At 35.5% G+C, this 17341-nt stretch overlaps 1 protein-coding gene across 7 annotated transcripts in view; it reads left to right on the top strand.

The window, feature by feature from the left end:
* Positions 1-17341, top strand: part of RAPGEF6 (Rap guanine nucleotide exchange factor 6) — a 188539-nt gene that overhangs the window by 135548 nt on the left and 35650 nt on the right. For 5 of the 7 annotated variants that reach the window (XM_069091817.1, XM_069091821.1, XM_069091820.1 and 2 more), the window contains 5 exons: positions 667-907; positions 5575-5958; positions 12540-12751; positions 14159-14282; positions 16253-16276. In XM_069091817.1, the coding sequence (XP_068947918.1) occupies positions 667-907; positions 5575-5958; positions 12540-12751; positions 14159-14282; positions 16253-16276 (985 nt within the window). The remainder of the gene's footprint in view (positions 1-666; positions 908-5574; positions 5959-12539; positions 12752-14158; positions 14283-16252; positions 16277-17341) is intronic. The other 2 variants (XM_069091818.1, XM_069091822.1) reach the window with 1 other exon arrangement.

The following is a 17341-nucleotide window of genomic DNA, read 5'->3' on the forward strand; positions in this document are numbered from 1 at the left end:
GACAATAATTTTAAAAGGCTTAAATCTAGAAGTTACTGTATCAAATCATGACAGTTTTTTTAAATAATAGTTTATATTCAAATGGTTTTTTTAATAGCCCTGAGTTGGAAATTGTCAGTAAGGGAAGGAAATTGTAATTTCTCAGATCAATTCTCCAGTACCTAGAAAGTAGACAGTATGGTACAGTGTAAATAATTTTGGAGGAACAATCAAAAGAAATAGATGCGACATTAGCTGTTCTAGTAAATCACTGTTCTCTTGGGTGAATCACTTCCCAAAAGGAAGGTTTAATTGGATTTGTTGCTGATTCTCTTCATGTACAGTTAGATTCTCACTCTAGGCAATGTTAGGACTTTAACTTGCGAGGAAGGTGCTGTTGTACATTTGTACAGGAAGTTTCCATATATGGGAATTTCCTAGGTACAGGTCCAGTCCCTCTAACTATTTTTTTCATTATGTTCGTGATGTTTTGAATATTGACAAGACTAAATTATCTTCTTCTCTTTAATTTGGTTGCATTGCAAAATAAATGCAAATAAAAGGCTCCCAAGTTAGACTAACAAACTAAAAACATCGTGTGTTTGTATTTATTCTTTTCAAAACTAGTTAATGAAAACATTTAAAAATTTTTATGAAAATAATAATTGTGTCTTTTTAATCACATAGATATTCCGGATCAAGTTATAAGAGTTTTTAAAGCAGATCAACAAAGCTGCTACATTATCATCAGTAAGGACACCACAGCCAAAGAAGTTGTTTCCCATGCAGTACATGAGTTCAGCTTAACAGGTGCCCCTGAAACATATTCCCTCTGTGAGGTTTCTGTTAGTCCAGAAGGTGTCATAAAGCAGAGAAGACTACCAGATCAGTTCTCCAAATTAGCAGATAGAATTCAACTAAACGGAAGGTAAATATATCCTTGCTTGTTAGAGGGTATGATCTCAAAATTTAAAGCATTTGTAATAAAATATAAGTAATACTTTCAGTGTTACATTAGAAATTTATGAGCATAATTGTTTCAATTTTATTGTTTAAATTTATCCAAAATTCCCATTGAATTCTTTCCTCCCAATTTTTTATCTGTCTTTGAAATTGAAAAGATGAGTATTTGCTTACTTTTAAAGAAATAATTCCTGGTAGCTTAATTTTCTAGTTCAAGAATTGTGGAGGTTGTTAATATTATAGCAATTTAATGCTTAAAGGGAGATGGGGGAGACTTGGATATATTGGCATCAGGGAAGGAACAATAAGCAATCTTTACAATGAAGGGAATGATAGTGGAGATATATCTTTCAGTGATTTCCAGTGTTCCCTCCAGCTCCAGTTATCTCTGAAGATATGAGTGAATGCCGTGTGTTATGAGATAGCTTGACTAGAGCAAAGAGTTTGCAAAGTCATTGAATTACAGCTGGAATTGACCGCAAGGTTTCAACTCCCTCCTCTTAATGATGAGAAAACAGGCATAAAGAAGTGAAGTGACTTAACTGAGGTCACCCCAGCAGGAGTGTGACCAAACTCAGAACCCAAATAGGAAGGAGTAGAATTGGATTTAGGACTCCTGTGTCCCTAGAATTTTCCTATCATTCCCTGGATTATTCTTTTTCCAGTGTATTACACTTATATTAGGAAAAATGGAGAAAAGAGCTTACAGTAAGCACTATAAAGTAAACAGGACACTTTTCTCTCAGAGTTTTCCTTATGAAATGCTTAGCATAGTATAATGTACCTTCTAGGTGCTTGATACTTTTGCCACTGATGTGGGAAAACTAGTATCCCTGATATATAACATTAAAATGAAGAGGAACTAGAGTGAATTATTATACAGCATGTTTTAGAACAGATGTTCTTAAACTGGAGTTCACAGAGGTCTGTGGATAGATTTCAGGGGGTTTATGAACTTGGATAGGGAAAAAATAAATTACCATTTCCTTAATTACACTGCCAGAAAGAGGTCCATTACACAAAAAAAGGTTAAAATTTCCTAGTCAAAACGAAATTATTTCTTTTTCTTATTTTTATTTTCAGTGGCTTCGATTTTTTTTTTATCATATTTGTAATATTACTAGGCATGTTGATATACTTACCAACCTAATATGTAGAGTTTTAGAGGTCAGTGTAGAAAGTGTATACTTCATGGTCATTTTATCTTCTCCTTTAAAAAAATAAATTTAAATTGATATCTTTTGTTTTTCATATAGCTAGACTTTCTCCCAATACTCCTCTATACCCCTTCCAGAGAAATATAAGAAATATTTTTAAAGGAAAAAAATCAGCAAAATTCATTATTACATCAAAAAAGTTTGATGTTATGATGTCCCAATATGTGAACCTTCTACGTCTGCAGCCGGGGGTGTAGTCTCATCGCTTTGGGACCATGCTTGTTCTTTGTATCATGTTGGATAATGTGATTCTTCTTCCCATTTACCTTGTAATTTTTGTCTGTGTTGTTTTCTTGGCTCTGTTTCCTTCATTCTTCATGCTGTGTAGCTTTCTCCATGTTTCTCTGTATTCATCGTTCACATACAGTAATATTCTCTTCTATTCTTCAGTTAAAGGTTTGTTGTTTGCCCTTTATTCTCAAAGACGACCAATGACATCACAAGAGTGATGTCTTAGCTGGTTTGTGAATTCCATTTGAATGTCACTCTTTCCTCCAGGGTCATCATGGGCCGGTGACAAGGCAAGCTGAAGAGGTGATTCACCAAGATGTAATGGGTGACCTTGGTCTTTCTAAATTAAGGTCTTTCCCAGGTGTCAGTGTGTCTGAGACCATGCTCATTCAATGACTAGGGGCTAGGTAAGAATTAAAAAAAAAGATGGCTTAATTTACCATCACAAAGGCTAGGTCTAGGAGGGGAAGACCCTCAGAGTTTCTGACACTAATAGAAAACAATTGCTGTTTACACTCACTTAGGACCTCAGAACCTAAACAATGATCCTCTGAGGACTTGGACTGGGGCCCTTATTAGCCATTCAGTGAAAGCCAGAATGATTTGGGTTTAAAGGCATAGTCAGGTTGGACTTTTTTTAAAGCTGGTTTTTAAGAAATCAAAACCCAAAACTGATCAGAGCAAAAGTAAACTGTCCCAGCTTTTGGGGATAAAGAAGAAGAAGAAGGAAATAATAGTAGCGGCATTTCCCAACTTCCCTTTTGAATTGAAGGTTAGGTCTCCAAGCAGTTTCCTGCTTTCAAGTAATGCAGTAAAGACAGCTAATGCAAAACCTTCTCTTGAGAACTCGGTTCACTATGTCAGAAATACCCAAGAATTTGACCTGGCCATGAATGAATTTGGAAAAAAAAAGATTTGGGGGTGTTTAGGTTGCATGGTGAATAGAGCACTGGAGTCAGGAGAACCTGAGTTCAAATCCAGCCTTAGACACTTGACACACTTACTAGCTGTGTGACCTTGGGCAAGTCACTTAACCCCAATTGCCCTGCCTTCCCCCTTCCAAAAAGAAAATAAAAAAATTTTTATTTCATGTCATTTCAGATGGATAACTTGACCTTTTACACTAGTGAAAAGGCTCAAGTACAAATTTAAGCTAATTACATAGTCATTTTTATAATTCATTCAGATTCTAATATCATGCCTTAAATCCCATTGGTTAACATTTTGGGGTTCATTAAATCCCCCTCCCTTCTCATCATCATATACTTTATTCTTTATTGAAGGAAATGCCAAGCAGAATATTTTTAGTTTCTTCCCCAATTTTCAGCATCAGAAAGCATGAGAAAAGATTTCTCAAGATTTCTCCCAATTACTAATAGATTTGGCAAAAGCATTGGTTTGAAGATTGTAGCCCAGGATATCAATAATAAAAGTCCTATTATACAGAGTCTGGGTTAAGAAGCCTAGTCTTTCTGAATGACATGTGACCTGGCAGTCCCTTTTGATACATGGGAAGAGGCCTTCTTAGGTATGCTGAGTTTTAGGCTCCAACCTCCCCATTCTTCGATACAAGCAGTTTTTGTCTCTGACATTAGTATGGCTTTATATAATTTCTGTTTTTATATAATTTATTTATTATTATTATATAATTTATATAATTTTCTGTGGAAACCTAATTCAATCATATCTTACAACTCCTTCCGACAGAAACACCCAGAAGCTTCAACTTAGACTACAGTAGTAGCGAGGCACACAAGATTCATGTAGATCTGTTGTAGCTCATCCTTCATTTGAAGAGGGCCAGTGAAAACACAAGGTTGCTCTCTTGACTTGGCATTCAATTCAATTTGAGTGAGAAAGAGCTGTGCAAAATCATCCATCTCTCTCTTCCAGTTAATGGTGATTTACTTTGGTGTCCATAAGCGATGAGTTCAGGGGTGCACTCCAAGAATGTTGGAGTATCACCTGGAATGATGGATAAAGTCATGTGGGTTCTGTTGTCCTGAATGAAATTCACTCGAAGAGTCTCTGAGTTAAAGAAAGGCATTTTATTGGGGGTAATGCAGTCAAGCAGGCTTGTTCCCTGTGAGGCAGAGCCCCAACGGCTCTACTCCATGTGAAAGATAGAGCATAGGCCGTGAGTCCTGCTCCCCGAAGGGAGTAGCGAGCAGCCCTGCTTCCAACAAGAGGCAGAGGCAGTTGGCCAGGTTAAAGGTATGGTTTAAGTACAGTTTTATGGACTGGGAGGAAAAGGAGTGCTACTCCAGGATGTCCCATTGTCCATACAGGTAAGCAAAGAGAATAGCAAAGGGGAGGGGAAGAATTGTCAGGTTAATTGGTAGTGCTTTGTGAAAGCACCCAGGTAAGGCCACAGTAATGGGACTTGAGTGCATAGTCTTCTCTGATCACTTCTCTAGCTGGTGACATCCTGCATCCTGTTTATTCCTGTCTGCTTCACCTCATCATCAGCACTTTCTTTTAATCAATGGCTTATATTTATGGTATACATGTAGCAATGGAAACTCATAGTCAGAGATGATGGACATTTTAGTTATTTTGTTTGCATAATTCCCAGTTGCTTTCTAAAATAGATGTGTACTGATCCACAGCTCCACCAGTAATGCACCAGTGGCACTAGTCTTCTCACAATCTTACTTATTCCCCCCCCCTTTTTTTTGGCCAGAGTATGCAGTAAAATTTCAGGGTTGTTTTGATTTGCGTTTCTTTTAGTATTAGTGTTTTGGAAAATCTTTCATGTGGTTGTTATTAGCGTCTGTAATTCTTCTTTTGAGAATTATTTATTGAATATTTATTCATAACTTGTTTAGGTTTTTGGGTCAGAAAAATAACCACTCTGTGTAACTTAAAAGTATTACCTACATGTCATTAATATTTTAACTAGTCCTTACTGTATTTCTGCCAGAAGATGATTGTCAGTATTGATGCATGGATGTAAGGTCAAGGTAGAGTTCATGTATTTATCTTTTTGTAAACATATAACAGTAATCACTTATCAACCAGCTGAATGGTTGTTATTTCAAATATTGATTCATCAGTTAATTTTAATAAACATTTTGGAGAAAATATTGTAACTGAGAAATAATATATAAGATGAAATGTGTATATATATATATATGTATTTGCTAAATGATTAAATTTTTTTCTGTCTCTCTTTTTTTAAAAGATACTATCTGAAAAATAACATGGAAACAGAAACCCTGTGCTCAGACGAAGATGCCCAGGAATTACTTAGAGAAAGTCAAATAACCTTATTGCAACTTAGTACCATCGAGGTAGCAACCCAGCTATCAATGAGGGACTTTGAATTATTTCGAAATATTGAGCCTACTGAATACATCAATGATCTTTTTAAGTTGAACTCCAAAACAGGGAATGCTCACTTGAAAGAGTTTGAGAACATTATAAACCAAGAAACATTCTGGGTTGCAACAGAAATTTTGACAGAATCAAATCAGCTCAAAAGGATGAAGATTATTAAACATTTTATTAAAATTGCTCTTCACTGTCGAGAATGCAAGAACTTCAATTCCATGTTTGCAGTAATAAGGTAATTTTTTTAGATTACATGTGAATAAGTGAGTACGGCTCTGAGTAATAATAATGGAGCTAAAGTTCTGTTTTAGAGTTCTTATATTTGTGCAAGACAAGCTGCAAGAGCAGGCAGTAAAGCTGCAAGTTTGTTTTGATGTGTATTAGCTTGTAATGTTTCTTTTGAAAATTCTTTTTTGAATATTGATTCATGAATTATCGATTGTCAAATATTATTAGTTTTTCACCTACCAGTCTTTTCTGCATAGCTTATAAGCCATTTAAATTATTCCCCAAATTTTTGTCTCCAGAGCTGAGATGCAGACCCATTTTTCCAGCACTTTGTAGTACATTTCTACCTGCACTTCAAACTCAACATGTCTAAAATTAAACTCATTACATTTTCTTTTAGATCTGTCCCTCTTTGACTTTATTATTTCTATAATTAGTCTTATCATTTATCCAGTCTCCCACATTTATGACTTTTACTCTTGCTGGTCTCATATCTCTCACGTTATGAAATCTTGCCACTTCTACCTCTGCCATATTTCCTAGGTCTGTTTCCTTTCCTCTGTTTGCTCTGCCATTGTTGAATTACAATCATTCGTTATTAAGCTCTTTCAATACCTTCTCCATAGTTCTTCCTGTATCCATTCTCTGCTGTAGTCCATCTTGTGTATTGATTCTAAAATAATCTTTCTTTTGTACTGATCTGTTTTTGTCATTTTTCCTCTAAAATCTTCATTGACTTGTTATTGCCTACTGAGTCAAGTTCAACCTCATATGCCTGACTTCACGGTGCTGAAATTTTTTTTTAGGGCTTATGCTTCCCTTCTTATCTTAGCTGCATTCAATATATGCCTCTTTTTAACTTAATTTTCTTCCTCTAGTAGCAAAAATCCACCCTTTCTCCTTCCTACCTACTTCTCAGTTGAATGAGAAGGAATAACAAAATCCATGTAATAAATATGAAGTCAAACAACTGTACATGTGTGTGCATGTGCTCGTGTGTATGCACACGCACACACACACACACACACACTGTACCAGCTTTCTGAGAAGCATACTTCATGTCCTCTGGAATCATTATTGGTCATTTTTGTTGGTCAGTTTCTTACTACCTTTTTATAACAAAGAAGGCGGTAAGAGAAGGTGTAAACTCAGCAGTGTGATGTAAGTTTGATGCAATCTGCTTCTGCTCCCATGCCTCACTTAAACCCTTTTCCTCACACAGAGACCAAAGTCAGCTTCATAACCTTTTTTCCCTTTCCTTTAAACTCCTCTTACTCATCAGTCTTTCATTGACAGAGTTGTTTTTGCTTAGCATGAATCACTCTCTTAATCTGCCCTCCCTTCTTTTCTCCCTCTTTCCCTCTTATTTCCCTGTTGAGTGTAATGTGTTTTTACACATGGATGTGTGTGTGTGTGTGTGTGTGTGTGTGTTCTCCCCTCCTTTGAGGGGAGTTCAAATGAAAGTAAGGTTCAGGTGTTGTTCACTCTCTCCTTTTGTTCTTTGTTTTCTTCTTGCATACCTAAAGTATCTGAGATGATCTCGCCCACCCTTCCTTTCCCTATTCTCCACCCTCATTCCCCAGTTGTTCTTTTAACATCATCAGGTCCTAACAAAACTGCTCCTGGGCCCTCTAGAGGCCTTAACAGACTTCCTCTTTGACTCCTTTTGATGATAAGGTGCTGATGGGACACATGTATCCTCTCCCTGTACTGGAATGTCAACAGTTCATGCTTGTGTTATCCTCATGATTGCTTGCTCATGTTTGCCTTTCACTATTACTCTTGACTCCTGCATTTGTACTTGAGAACTTCCACACAGCTCAGGTTTTTTCACCAGGAATGCTTAGAAGTCTCTGTTTCATGAAAGATCCATTTTTTTCCACTGTAGGATTATATGCATTTTTGTTGGGTAAGATATTCTTGATTTTGAGGTTATATCTTTTTGCTTCTAGAATGTTGCATTCCAAAGTCTCCATTCATTTTTCGTGGTGGCTGCTAAATCTTGTGTGAGCCGGATAGTTGCTCCTCTTTGCTTGAGTTCTTTCTTCATGGCTACTTGCAGAATTTTTTTTCTTTGATCTTTGAACTCAGGATTTAGGAAATAATGTTGCTGGGATTTTTCACTTTGGGTTTTCTTTTAGTAGATAACTGATATATTTTTTAAAATCCCTGCTTTGCTTTCTGTTTCTAGGAGATTTGGGAAATTTTCTCTTATGTCTTTAAATATGAAATCTAGCACTTTTTTTGGATATAGATTTCAGGTAATTCAATGACTTTTTTTTTTTTTTGGCTTTTTGGAGGGCAGTTGAAGTTAAGTGACTTGCCCAAAGTCACATGGCTAGTAAGGGTGTCAAGTGTCTGGGGGCTGGATTTGAACTTAGGTCCTCCTGACTGCAGGGCTGGTGCTCTATTCACTGTGCCACCTAGCCGCCCCAAGTTCTCTTTTACTCTGTTCTCCTTGATCTCTTTTTTAGATCACTTCAAATTTTTTTTTAAACATTTTCAGTCTTGTGACTTTATTTTGTGCACAGTAATACAGACATTCTAGAGTGACATTGGACCATCAGATCTAGGGCTAAAGAAAAAATCACATCATTCAGTTCCCTAATTATACAGACAAGGAAACTGGTGAGGGCAGAGGTGAAATTCCTTATGCACAGTCACTTTGAAGGATATCAGCAGTTAGCTTGAGGAAGGTGAAGTGTTTTCAGAAACAACTAATGTACACACAAAAGATATTTTTTTCCTTCTGTAGTTGTTCATTCATTTTCAGTCATGTCCAGTTCTTCATTATATGATTTGAGGTTTTCTTTGCAAAGCTACTGAACTGGTTTGCCTTTTTCCTTCTCCAACTCGTTTTATAGATGAAGAACCTGAGGCCGATGGGGGTATAATGACTTGCCCAGGGTCATACAGTGTCTGAGGCCAGATTCGAACTCAGGAAGATGAGTCTTCCTGACTCTAGGCCCAACACTTCTATCCACTGTACCACATAGCTACCCCTTTGTTCCTTTACTATTACATAATTTTTACCATGCATATTTTTTTTAACATAATGCTTTTTTCTTTTTGATGACTCTCTTAGGGCACATTCCTCATAACTGGATTTTTAGGTCACAGTAGGTAACTATTTTTCATGATTCTTTTTTGTATTTTCAGACTGATCCTCTAACTTAGTCTGCCAGCTCACTATTCCACCTAACTGTGTGTGAGCCTTCTTGTTTTCCCACAGTCCTGCTAGCCTTCGTTTTGTTTCTTTTTAGCTGTTGTTGCCATTTTGTTGGTTGTGAAATGACACCATGAAGTTATTTGTATTTGCATTTTTCTGATCCTTAACTTTTCTCAGGTAGTTGGATGTTTAACAGGAGAAATGGTCACATCATCTTTTGATATCACCCTTTCTGGGCCTCAATTTCCTCATCTGTAAACTGTAGGGTTGGGATTGAATCACTTCATACCCCTTTATGCCCTCATTCCTGAGCTCTCATGCCACATTCCCCTGGTCCTTCAGTCTCTGTGCTCCAAGTAAATCACACTGTTCTTTGATCCCAAACACACACTCCATTGTTCCTTGGTGCCTTTGTTTATGCTGTTATTCTCTGTATTTACAATACCCATTCTCCCTACCTTTGCCTGTTATGTTCTTAATGATTTTTTAAAATCCAACTCATAAGCTCCCTTTTCTATGGAACTTTTCTTTTTTCTCCCAATCTTTCCTGTCAGAACATATATAAATTATTTTTTTGTATCTATTTCACTTAGTATGTAATCTTATGTGTTGAAGCAGTGAAAAATGAGATAATTAGTTACAGTCTATCTTGGGAAAGAAGGCAGGTTATTAAAGTATGAAACTAATTTTTTAACTTGTACAGGAGTTTTTGTTAAGCAAGAACAGTCTCTTTTTACATGCCATTTGTATAGTACCTTAAGATTTATAGAATCTTCTCCATTTATTATCTCGTTTGGGGCTCACAGCATTCTTCTGATATAGGTGACTACTTTAATGTAGATGAATATAGCATATACCATTCATAAATAAAGATTTAGCTAGAACTTTAGCGACAAGCTATGAGAGAATTCAGCCAAAAAGTAAAATTATGCTGGAAAACATATAAGAAACATAACAACATATCTTTTTTAGTGATCCAAATTTTTATGCCCTTGTCAGGATAAGAAAAATTTATTTTCATTAAATTATTATTGCATATTGATATTGTTGTTCAAATAATAAAACTTATTTTTAAACAGTTTGAAGACCCTTTCTATTGGATCAGCCAAATCACTAGGTATCTCTAAATACATACTCAGTTTATTAACTATAGGTAATATGGAGCAGTATAAACATGTCTTCCCCTTAGAAAGTGTTTACTCTCATTAGAGAGCTAGACCTAGCCACAGTGACAGGTAATTAGCAATATGTTAAACCTATTCAAATATGGACATTATATTTAGGTCAGAGCATAATGGAGTATATTGCAAATACTTTAACCAACTATTACTTCCTTTAACAGGAATTTATTGAGTAATTTATTCATTCATGCATTTGTTTATTATGTATGCAAGATGTTGTGGGTACAAATTTGTGTTAACATGCAGCATTTCCATTTAAAAAAAATATAATGTGTATATATGACAAAATGAGTGATAAGTGACTTTTCCAGGGTCATACAGTCAGGTAAATGTCTTAAGGATGGATTTTAACTCAGGGCTTTCCCTTCCATGACTCCCAAGTCCATGGCTCCATCCATTAACCATGTTAGTAACTAGATAGGACAAGCTAGAGAAATGAATCTAGAAGCCTAGAATGTTACCTTTGTGTTTGGAGGCAAAAACAGTTAAAGGAACTACTAGTGAGGGAGAGCATAAAGATTTCTAGAGGAGGATTAATGTAGGAACAAGATACCTTTTAAGACATTGCAAACGATAGGACCTTAGAGCAAAGGGAAAGAGAGGAATTAGCCTTTAAGTTGATCTGCGACATTTTTTCCCCCTTTCTTCTTCATTCTAAGATTAGTCAATCAAGCAATTTTTTGAGCGCCCACATATTAGTTATTGTAAGGCACTCGGGATATAAATATGGAAATAAGACAATTGTTGCCCTCGAGCTTTACATTGTTTTGAAGGGATGCAATATTTGCACCAGCAAGGTATCAATTTTAATACAAAATGATTTGGGAACTGACACTCTCAGTGTCATTTTCCAATAATATATCCCAGTACAATACAGGCACTCTCTTATAGGCTGGTTTTCTCTATACTCACTTCACCATGCTGCCTCTTCTTGTATTTCTTCTTTTGATGGCTATTCGTATGCTTTGATCACTTAATCTGTTGGTGAATGATTCTTGGTTATATATATTTATTTATTTTACCAATTACCTCCGTATCTTAACTTTCAACTTACTTTCAGAGATACTTGAGGTGAAAATTTTCTTACCAGCATTTTTTCTTCTTTTTCTCCTTACAGTTGGTTTTGTGCAAAAGTTTTTCAATTTCATAATAATTGGCCATAAATTGGCCATTTCTTCTTTTGTGATCCCTTCTACACCTTGTTTATTTTTTCAAATCTTTAATAGGAAAGGTACTAACTTTCTCTTGAGGTTTTTTTTTTCGTGACATGACCTTTTCTATTTATAATTTGTTTAGGTTATGACATGAGGACAGCTAAGAGGTACAGTGAATAGAACACAGGAGGATCTGAGTTCAGATCTGAGTTCAGACATTTTACACACTTACTAGTGCGTGATCTTGGGCAAGTCATTTAACTCTATTTGCCCTGCCTTCCTACCTCAAAATACATTTAAAAAATAGATATATGATATGAGATGCTCATCTAAATCTGATTTCTGCCAGACTACTTCCTTGGTAACTGCTTTCTCCACCACTTACCTTAGCATTATTATAACCCATTTAATTTTTTTTTTGTTAACTCCTACTTCAGATATAGCCTAACTCCTATGAAATTATTTAGACAACTTATTTCCATCATCTTCTTAATGTGAAAACTCTATAGAGGTATGATGCTGTTCCTGTACATACTACCTTGTGTAATACTTGCCTCTTTCTGTAAATCCTAGATAGAGCTAACTGATATACTGAAGGCCTTTTTCCTTTAAAACTTGAAGGAAATATCAGGGTAGCATTTAGGTTGTCTGTTAGTTGCTGTCCCTCCCTCACATGACCAAATGTACATTCGTCTTGTATCACACATGGTGTAGATGTGATATTTTACTCCACTTCCCAAGCACAAGCATTATTGATAGACTGCAACCTACTTTTATGATGTACCTTTCCAGTGCTGTTAAGGTCATCATTTGCAGTTTAGCTACTGCTAAAACATTTTAGAGATAGAGAATTTTATTTTAAGTTAAATGTTAACCCTATTATTAGAACTACCTTCACAATCCTATCATCATTTTTCCCTTCTAAGTTAAGGATACAGTTATGATGTATTCAATACCATTGGTAAGTTATAGGCAAATAATCTTGGTTACTGCTAAATCTTGTAAAAAATGTATTTTCTGTCTTTTTAAAAATTCTAGTTATTAAAATGTTTACCTTTGGTGACTGTTTATTAATCATTTACAGTGGCCTGAACCTTGCATCTGTCGCAAGACTCAGAGGTACTTGGGAGAAACTGCCAAGCAAATATGAAAAACACCTTCGAGATCTTCAAGATCTTTTTGATCCATCTAGAAACATGGCGAAGTATCGAAATATTCTTAGTAGTCAAAGCATGCAACCTCCAATTATTCCACTCTTTCCTGTTGTCAAGAAAGATATTACATTTCTACATGAAGGTATTTCAGCCATGAAAAAATACTAATAAAACTACATTACCAAATAATGTTTTGAGAAATTCTTTTTCCAGGATTCTATAATATAGAGAGACTATATATATAAGACTTCTTGGAAGTTTTCTGTAATTGAAATAAATGCTGGTGTAGATAATGGAAAAGGTCCATTTTTAACATGAGCACATGCAATATTTTCATTCTAAATTTTGGATTGGGGTGTCATCGGTCTCTTAGCTTCATAACTCACTAAAATATTAGTTTGGTATCTCTTCCAGTCCAGGCAGTATAATAAGGCACATGTCTCACTTACTTGGGTTTTTCTCCCACTTCCTTTTTCATCATTTTCCAAATGAGGATGGTGGCATTCAGAATTATTTTTCTGACTCACTTCTGCAAAATAGCTCTAAGGGGTCCTAAAGATCAAATGTGATAGCGTCAGTTGTCTGAAGCACAAATTTTCTAGTTTTAGTAACTATACTATTTAGAAACTAAGTCTAGTATAGTGCTGTGAATAGAGTTGGCCCTCCAAAGTGCACTTCCAGAGGCTATACTTAGGAGGGCCATTGGACCTTGCATTTCCTGTTTTCATCATTAAGTCTCTTCCACAGGCCTCTACTCCAATGTTTTGGTCTAAATTTGTTAACAGACTTGATGGTCTCTTTAATCCTTCTATTGATCTCAAATCTCCCAATGCTTAATTATTCTCTTCTCTTAAAATAGGCTCCTTTGGAAATAACATTCAGCTCTTTGATCAGAAACATATTCAACTGTTGCATTAGAGACTAGGACTGAGCTGTGTGAATGATAAATACATACAATTAGAGAATGGTCTGGTTTATTGCAACATAAAACCTGCAGCTTAACTCAGTTGCTTGAAAGAGCTGATGCAATTGTCTAACCTACCACTTAATATTAGCTTAAGCACCAGGATAGATGATAAATATTATCTCTTGAAGCCTAGCACATGAAATAACTGTAAAATAAATAAATTGACTTCTCAAACCATACAAGAAGAAGTTTTATTTACTTTAATACCTCTTAACAAGTTACTGCCTAGGAATAGGCTTAGATAGTTTTAGAAATTCTTGCCCTAGGGGTGACTAGGTGGTACAATGAATAGAGTACTGGCCCTGGAGTCAGGAGGACCTGAGTTCAAATCCAGGCTTAGGCACTTAACACTTACTAGCCATGTGACCTTGGGCAAGTCACTTAACCCTAATTGCCCTGCCCTCCCCACTCCAAAAAGCAAAAAAAAAAAAAAGAAAAAAAAGGAGTTCTTGATCTTTTAAAGGCTGTTTGGTACGTATTAAACATGAATGTGATATACCTTCTAAATACTTAACGTTTGTTCAAACCTGATAGAGTGTATCTAGCTCTTTCTGCCTTCCTAAAACTGCTTTCATTTTGTAGGAAATGATTCCAAGGTAGATGGCTTAGTAAACTTTGAGAAACTGAGAATGATTGCCAAAGAAATCCGTCAAGTCGTCCGAATGACTTCTGCTAACATGGATCCAGCTATAATGTTCCGACAAAGGTATAGAGTTGAATATAAGCATTACATTTGATGAATTACGATTTAGCACAGAGTTTTGTATAGTGTTTTAAATAGAATTATCATTTTCAGTTCAGATAAACTACCATAATTTTTAAAAATCATCTTTTCTGGGGTTCTTAAGAAAAGCTTAATAATGTTATCTTGTATACAAAGCTTCAGTCAATATTTGTATTTTTTAGATGTTTTTTCTACATTTAAAAATTTCAAAGCCGCTTTACTTTTGTAAAATCTTGTAGCTTCTTATGTTGTAGTAATATTGTTCAATATTTATTGTTGCTTCTTTTGTATACTTGATGAAACTTAGGGATGCTTGACGAATAGCAGATTTCATAATCAATAGTGAACATTTTTGATAATTTTTGCATATGATATTTAAAGGAGCCATTGAATTTTGTTTGGTAAGACTAACGCTATTAAGTAGGCCTATTAATGTTCATTTATGGCTTTAGTCAAGGCTCCGTTTCTTACTCAGGTCCTGGGTGTTACAGTAACTGCATTTCAAACTGGAACATGAACTACCAAAGCCACAAAAATTAAATTTGAGGCAGACATAGTCCTATTAATCGGTTTTTCTTTTGCCTTTTTAAACATAAATAGCACTTTTGTGTTTTTAAAATCGGCACACCTATCATTCTGGCCTTTAGAAATGTTACATAGGGCATCCTTGAGGAGAGTCACCAAATAGCTTCTTTTTGGACTTTGTCCAATGACTGCACTCTCTACACTTTTATGCTGTGGAGCCCTTTGAGCAGGTGATATGACTGTAGCCATAGCTATTGAGAAGCAGACAGCTCTGATTGCAGAGAATAATTCAGGGTAGGCTCAGCAGGGAGCAGACTTGAGAACTGCGGAAATTACCACGTGCAAGACAATAAAGCCAGACTTAATTGAATGGGGTTTGGGGAGGAAAGAAGGGGTATAGAGTAAGAATGTCATGGGGATGAGTATACTATGAAATACTTAAGAAGCAAAATAAGATACTTTGATGGATAATTATTTGTGATAATTTTGGAAACACCTTATTTCATTGCTATACCTTACCAGGTTGTTTTAAGTATTAACATGTACAATATTTTTGGTTCCCTAAAATCCCTTTATTGCATTTGCAACTTAAAGCCCCCAAATTGTGTTTAAAAAAAAAAAAAACAATTTGATTTTATTGGGCCTGGAGTCAAGAAGATCTGAGTTCAAATCCAGGCTTGGACACTAAACTAGCTATATGACCTTGGGCAAGTCATTTATCCTCTGCCTCAGTTTCCTTAACTGTAAAGTTAGGATAATAACAGCACTTACTTCACAGAGCTATTGAAAGGAGCAAATGACATAATATTCCTAAAAAGTGCCTAGCACAGTGCTAAGCTCATAATAGACTCTAAATAAATGATTGTTACCTTTCTTCTCTTCCACCCCCCAGCAGCCCCAAGTTTAAGGAATCTATTGGTCATACTTTATTGTAAAACATAGTAAAAAAAAAAAAAAGGATTTTTCACTTAAAAATGAAATTCTAAGAACTCAATCTAAGTAGTTTCTACCCCTGTAATGTCTCTCTAATGTTAGGATGACTATTATGAATTACAAATGATATACCTTAGAACAAGAAAATATTAATATTTAAAGTCTATCATATTCAAATAGTTTTTTTCTAACTTTTTTTAAAAACATGAACATTTGCTTGAGTTCATTGCCAAGTATTAGTCCTCAAATTTACATGTTAAATACTGTGTGTTTCATGTTCTCTACATGTTGTATATCATCATTCCACCTCACCCCCCCCCCCCCCCGTGTTCCATTAATACCATTTATTTCACTATTAGGAAACAGTTTTTTTTTCCTGGTAAAATTTTCTTTTCTCTTCTGTCTGGATAGTTTCTCTGACTCTCATCTATGATCTTTCTCCTGTGCTTTCCTATTCAAACACGTGCTTGAATGTTTATGGGTCTTGCTTACAGGAAGAAGAGGTGGAGGAGTTTGGGGTAAGTGTAGAGATGAATGCAATTAAGATAAAAGTTCTGCAACCCTTAACATATTGCATCCTTCTCCTTAGTGCATGCATATAAAACAGCATGCATTGTATTAACCTTGTGATTTTTTGGATAAATGCCCTTTCTTTAAAGGACTCAAAAGTGGTAATGAAGCTTCTATTTTACTTTTTAAGTTTCCACGTCAGTCTCCTACATCATAGAAAGCACCTTTGCTACAGGAGGTTCTTAAGGTCTATATTTAGTATTATGACATTTAATGAAAGTAGATGAATTTCATTTATATTTAAAGAGGTAAAGAGTAATTGGAGTAAAAACCTTTTGAAAGGTACTTTTTTTTAACTCTAGTCACCAGTTATCTCAAAGGACATCCCACAAATCCTAACATATACTTTTAAATTATTCATTTTAAATTAAATATTTCTTCAGTTATAAGAAACAGGTGAGCATCACTAAATCAGCCATATGGTAGTGGGTCACATCACTAAAGGTTGAGAGTCCTAGCCAGTGCTCTTGAGTTCAGTAAGATTTACTCAATTAAACCCTTGTGGTCTGTTTTCTTGTGTATTTGATTTAATGTAATTAAACTTTGGTTAACATAGTAAAAATAACTGTCATTCCTTTAACTGAATACAGTATTTTGGGTAAGGTCTGATGAAGGTAGAGGGTAGTGGAATTTTTATCTCCTTATTCCTAAAAGCTATGCTAACATTAATGCAGCCCAACATCCCATTGCTGACTTACTGAACTTTCCCAGATCTTTTTCAGAACTGCTGTCTGACTGTGCCTCCTCCATCTTTTACTTAGGAAATGGACTTTTTTGTATCCAAATATGGGACTTGACTATTATCTGTAATGAAATCTTTGTCCCAGTGATTCTCTTACGAGTATCTTTTAGGATCTTGTCTCTGCTGTCCAGTGTGTTGGTCATGCCTTCCAGTTTTGTGTCATCCACAAATATGATGAGCATTCCATGAAGTTATTCCATTTTTTTTATCCAGCTCACTGGTAAAAATGTTAAACAGCACAGAGTCAAGGCTGATCCTCTAGAGATCTCTT

Source organism: Petaurus breviceps, unplaced genomic scaffold (assembly GCF_028583685.1).
Source record: "Petaurus breviceps papuanus isolate PSGF00001 unplaced genomic scaffold, PetGlider_PUasm1.0 189, whole genome shotgun sequence".
Taxonomy (NCBI): Eukaryota; Metazoa; Chordata; class Mammalia; order Diprotodontia; family Petauridae; genus Petaurus; species Petaurus breviceps.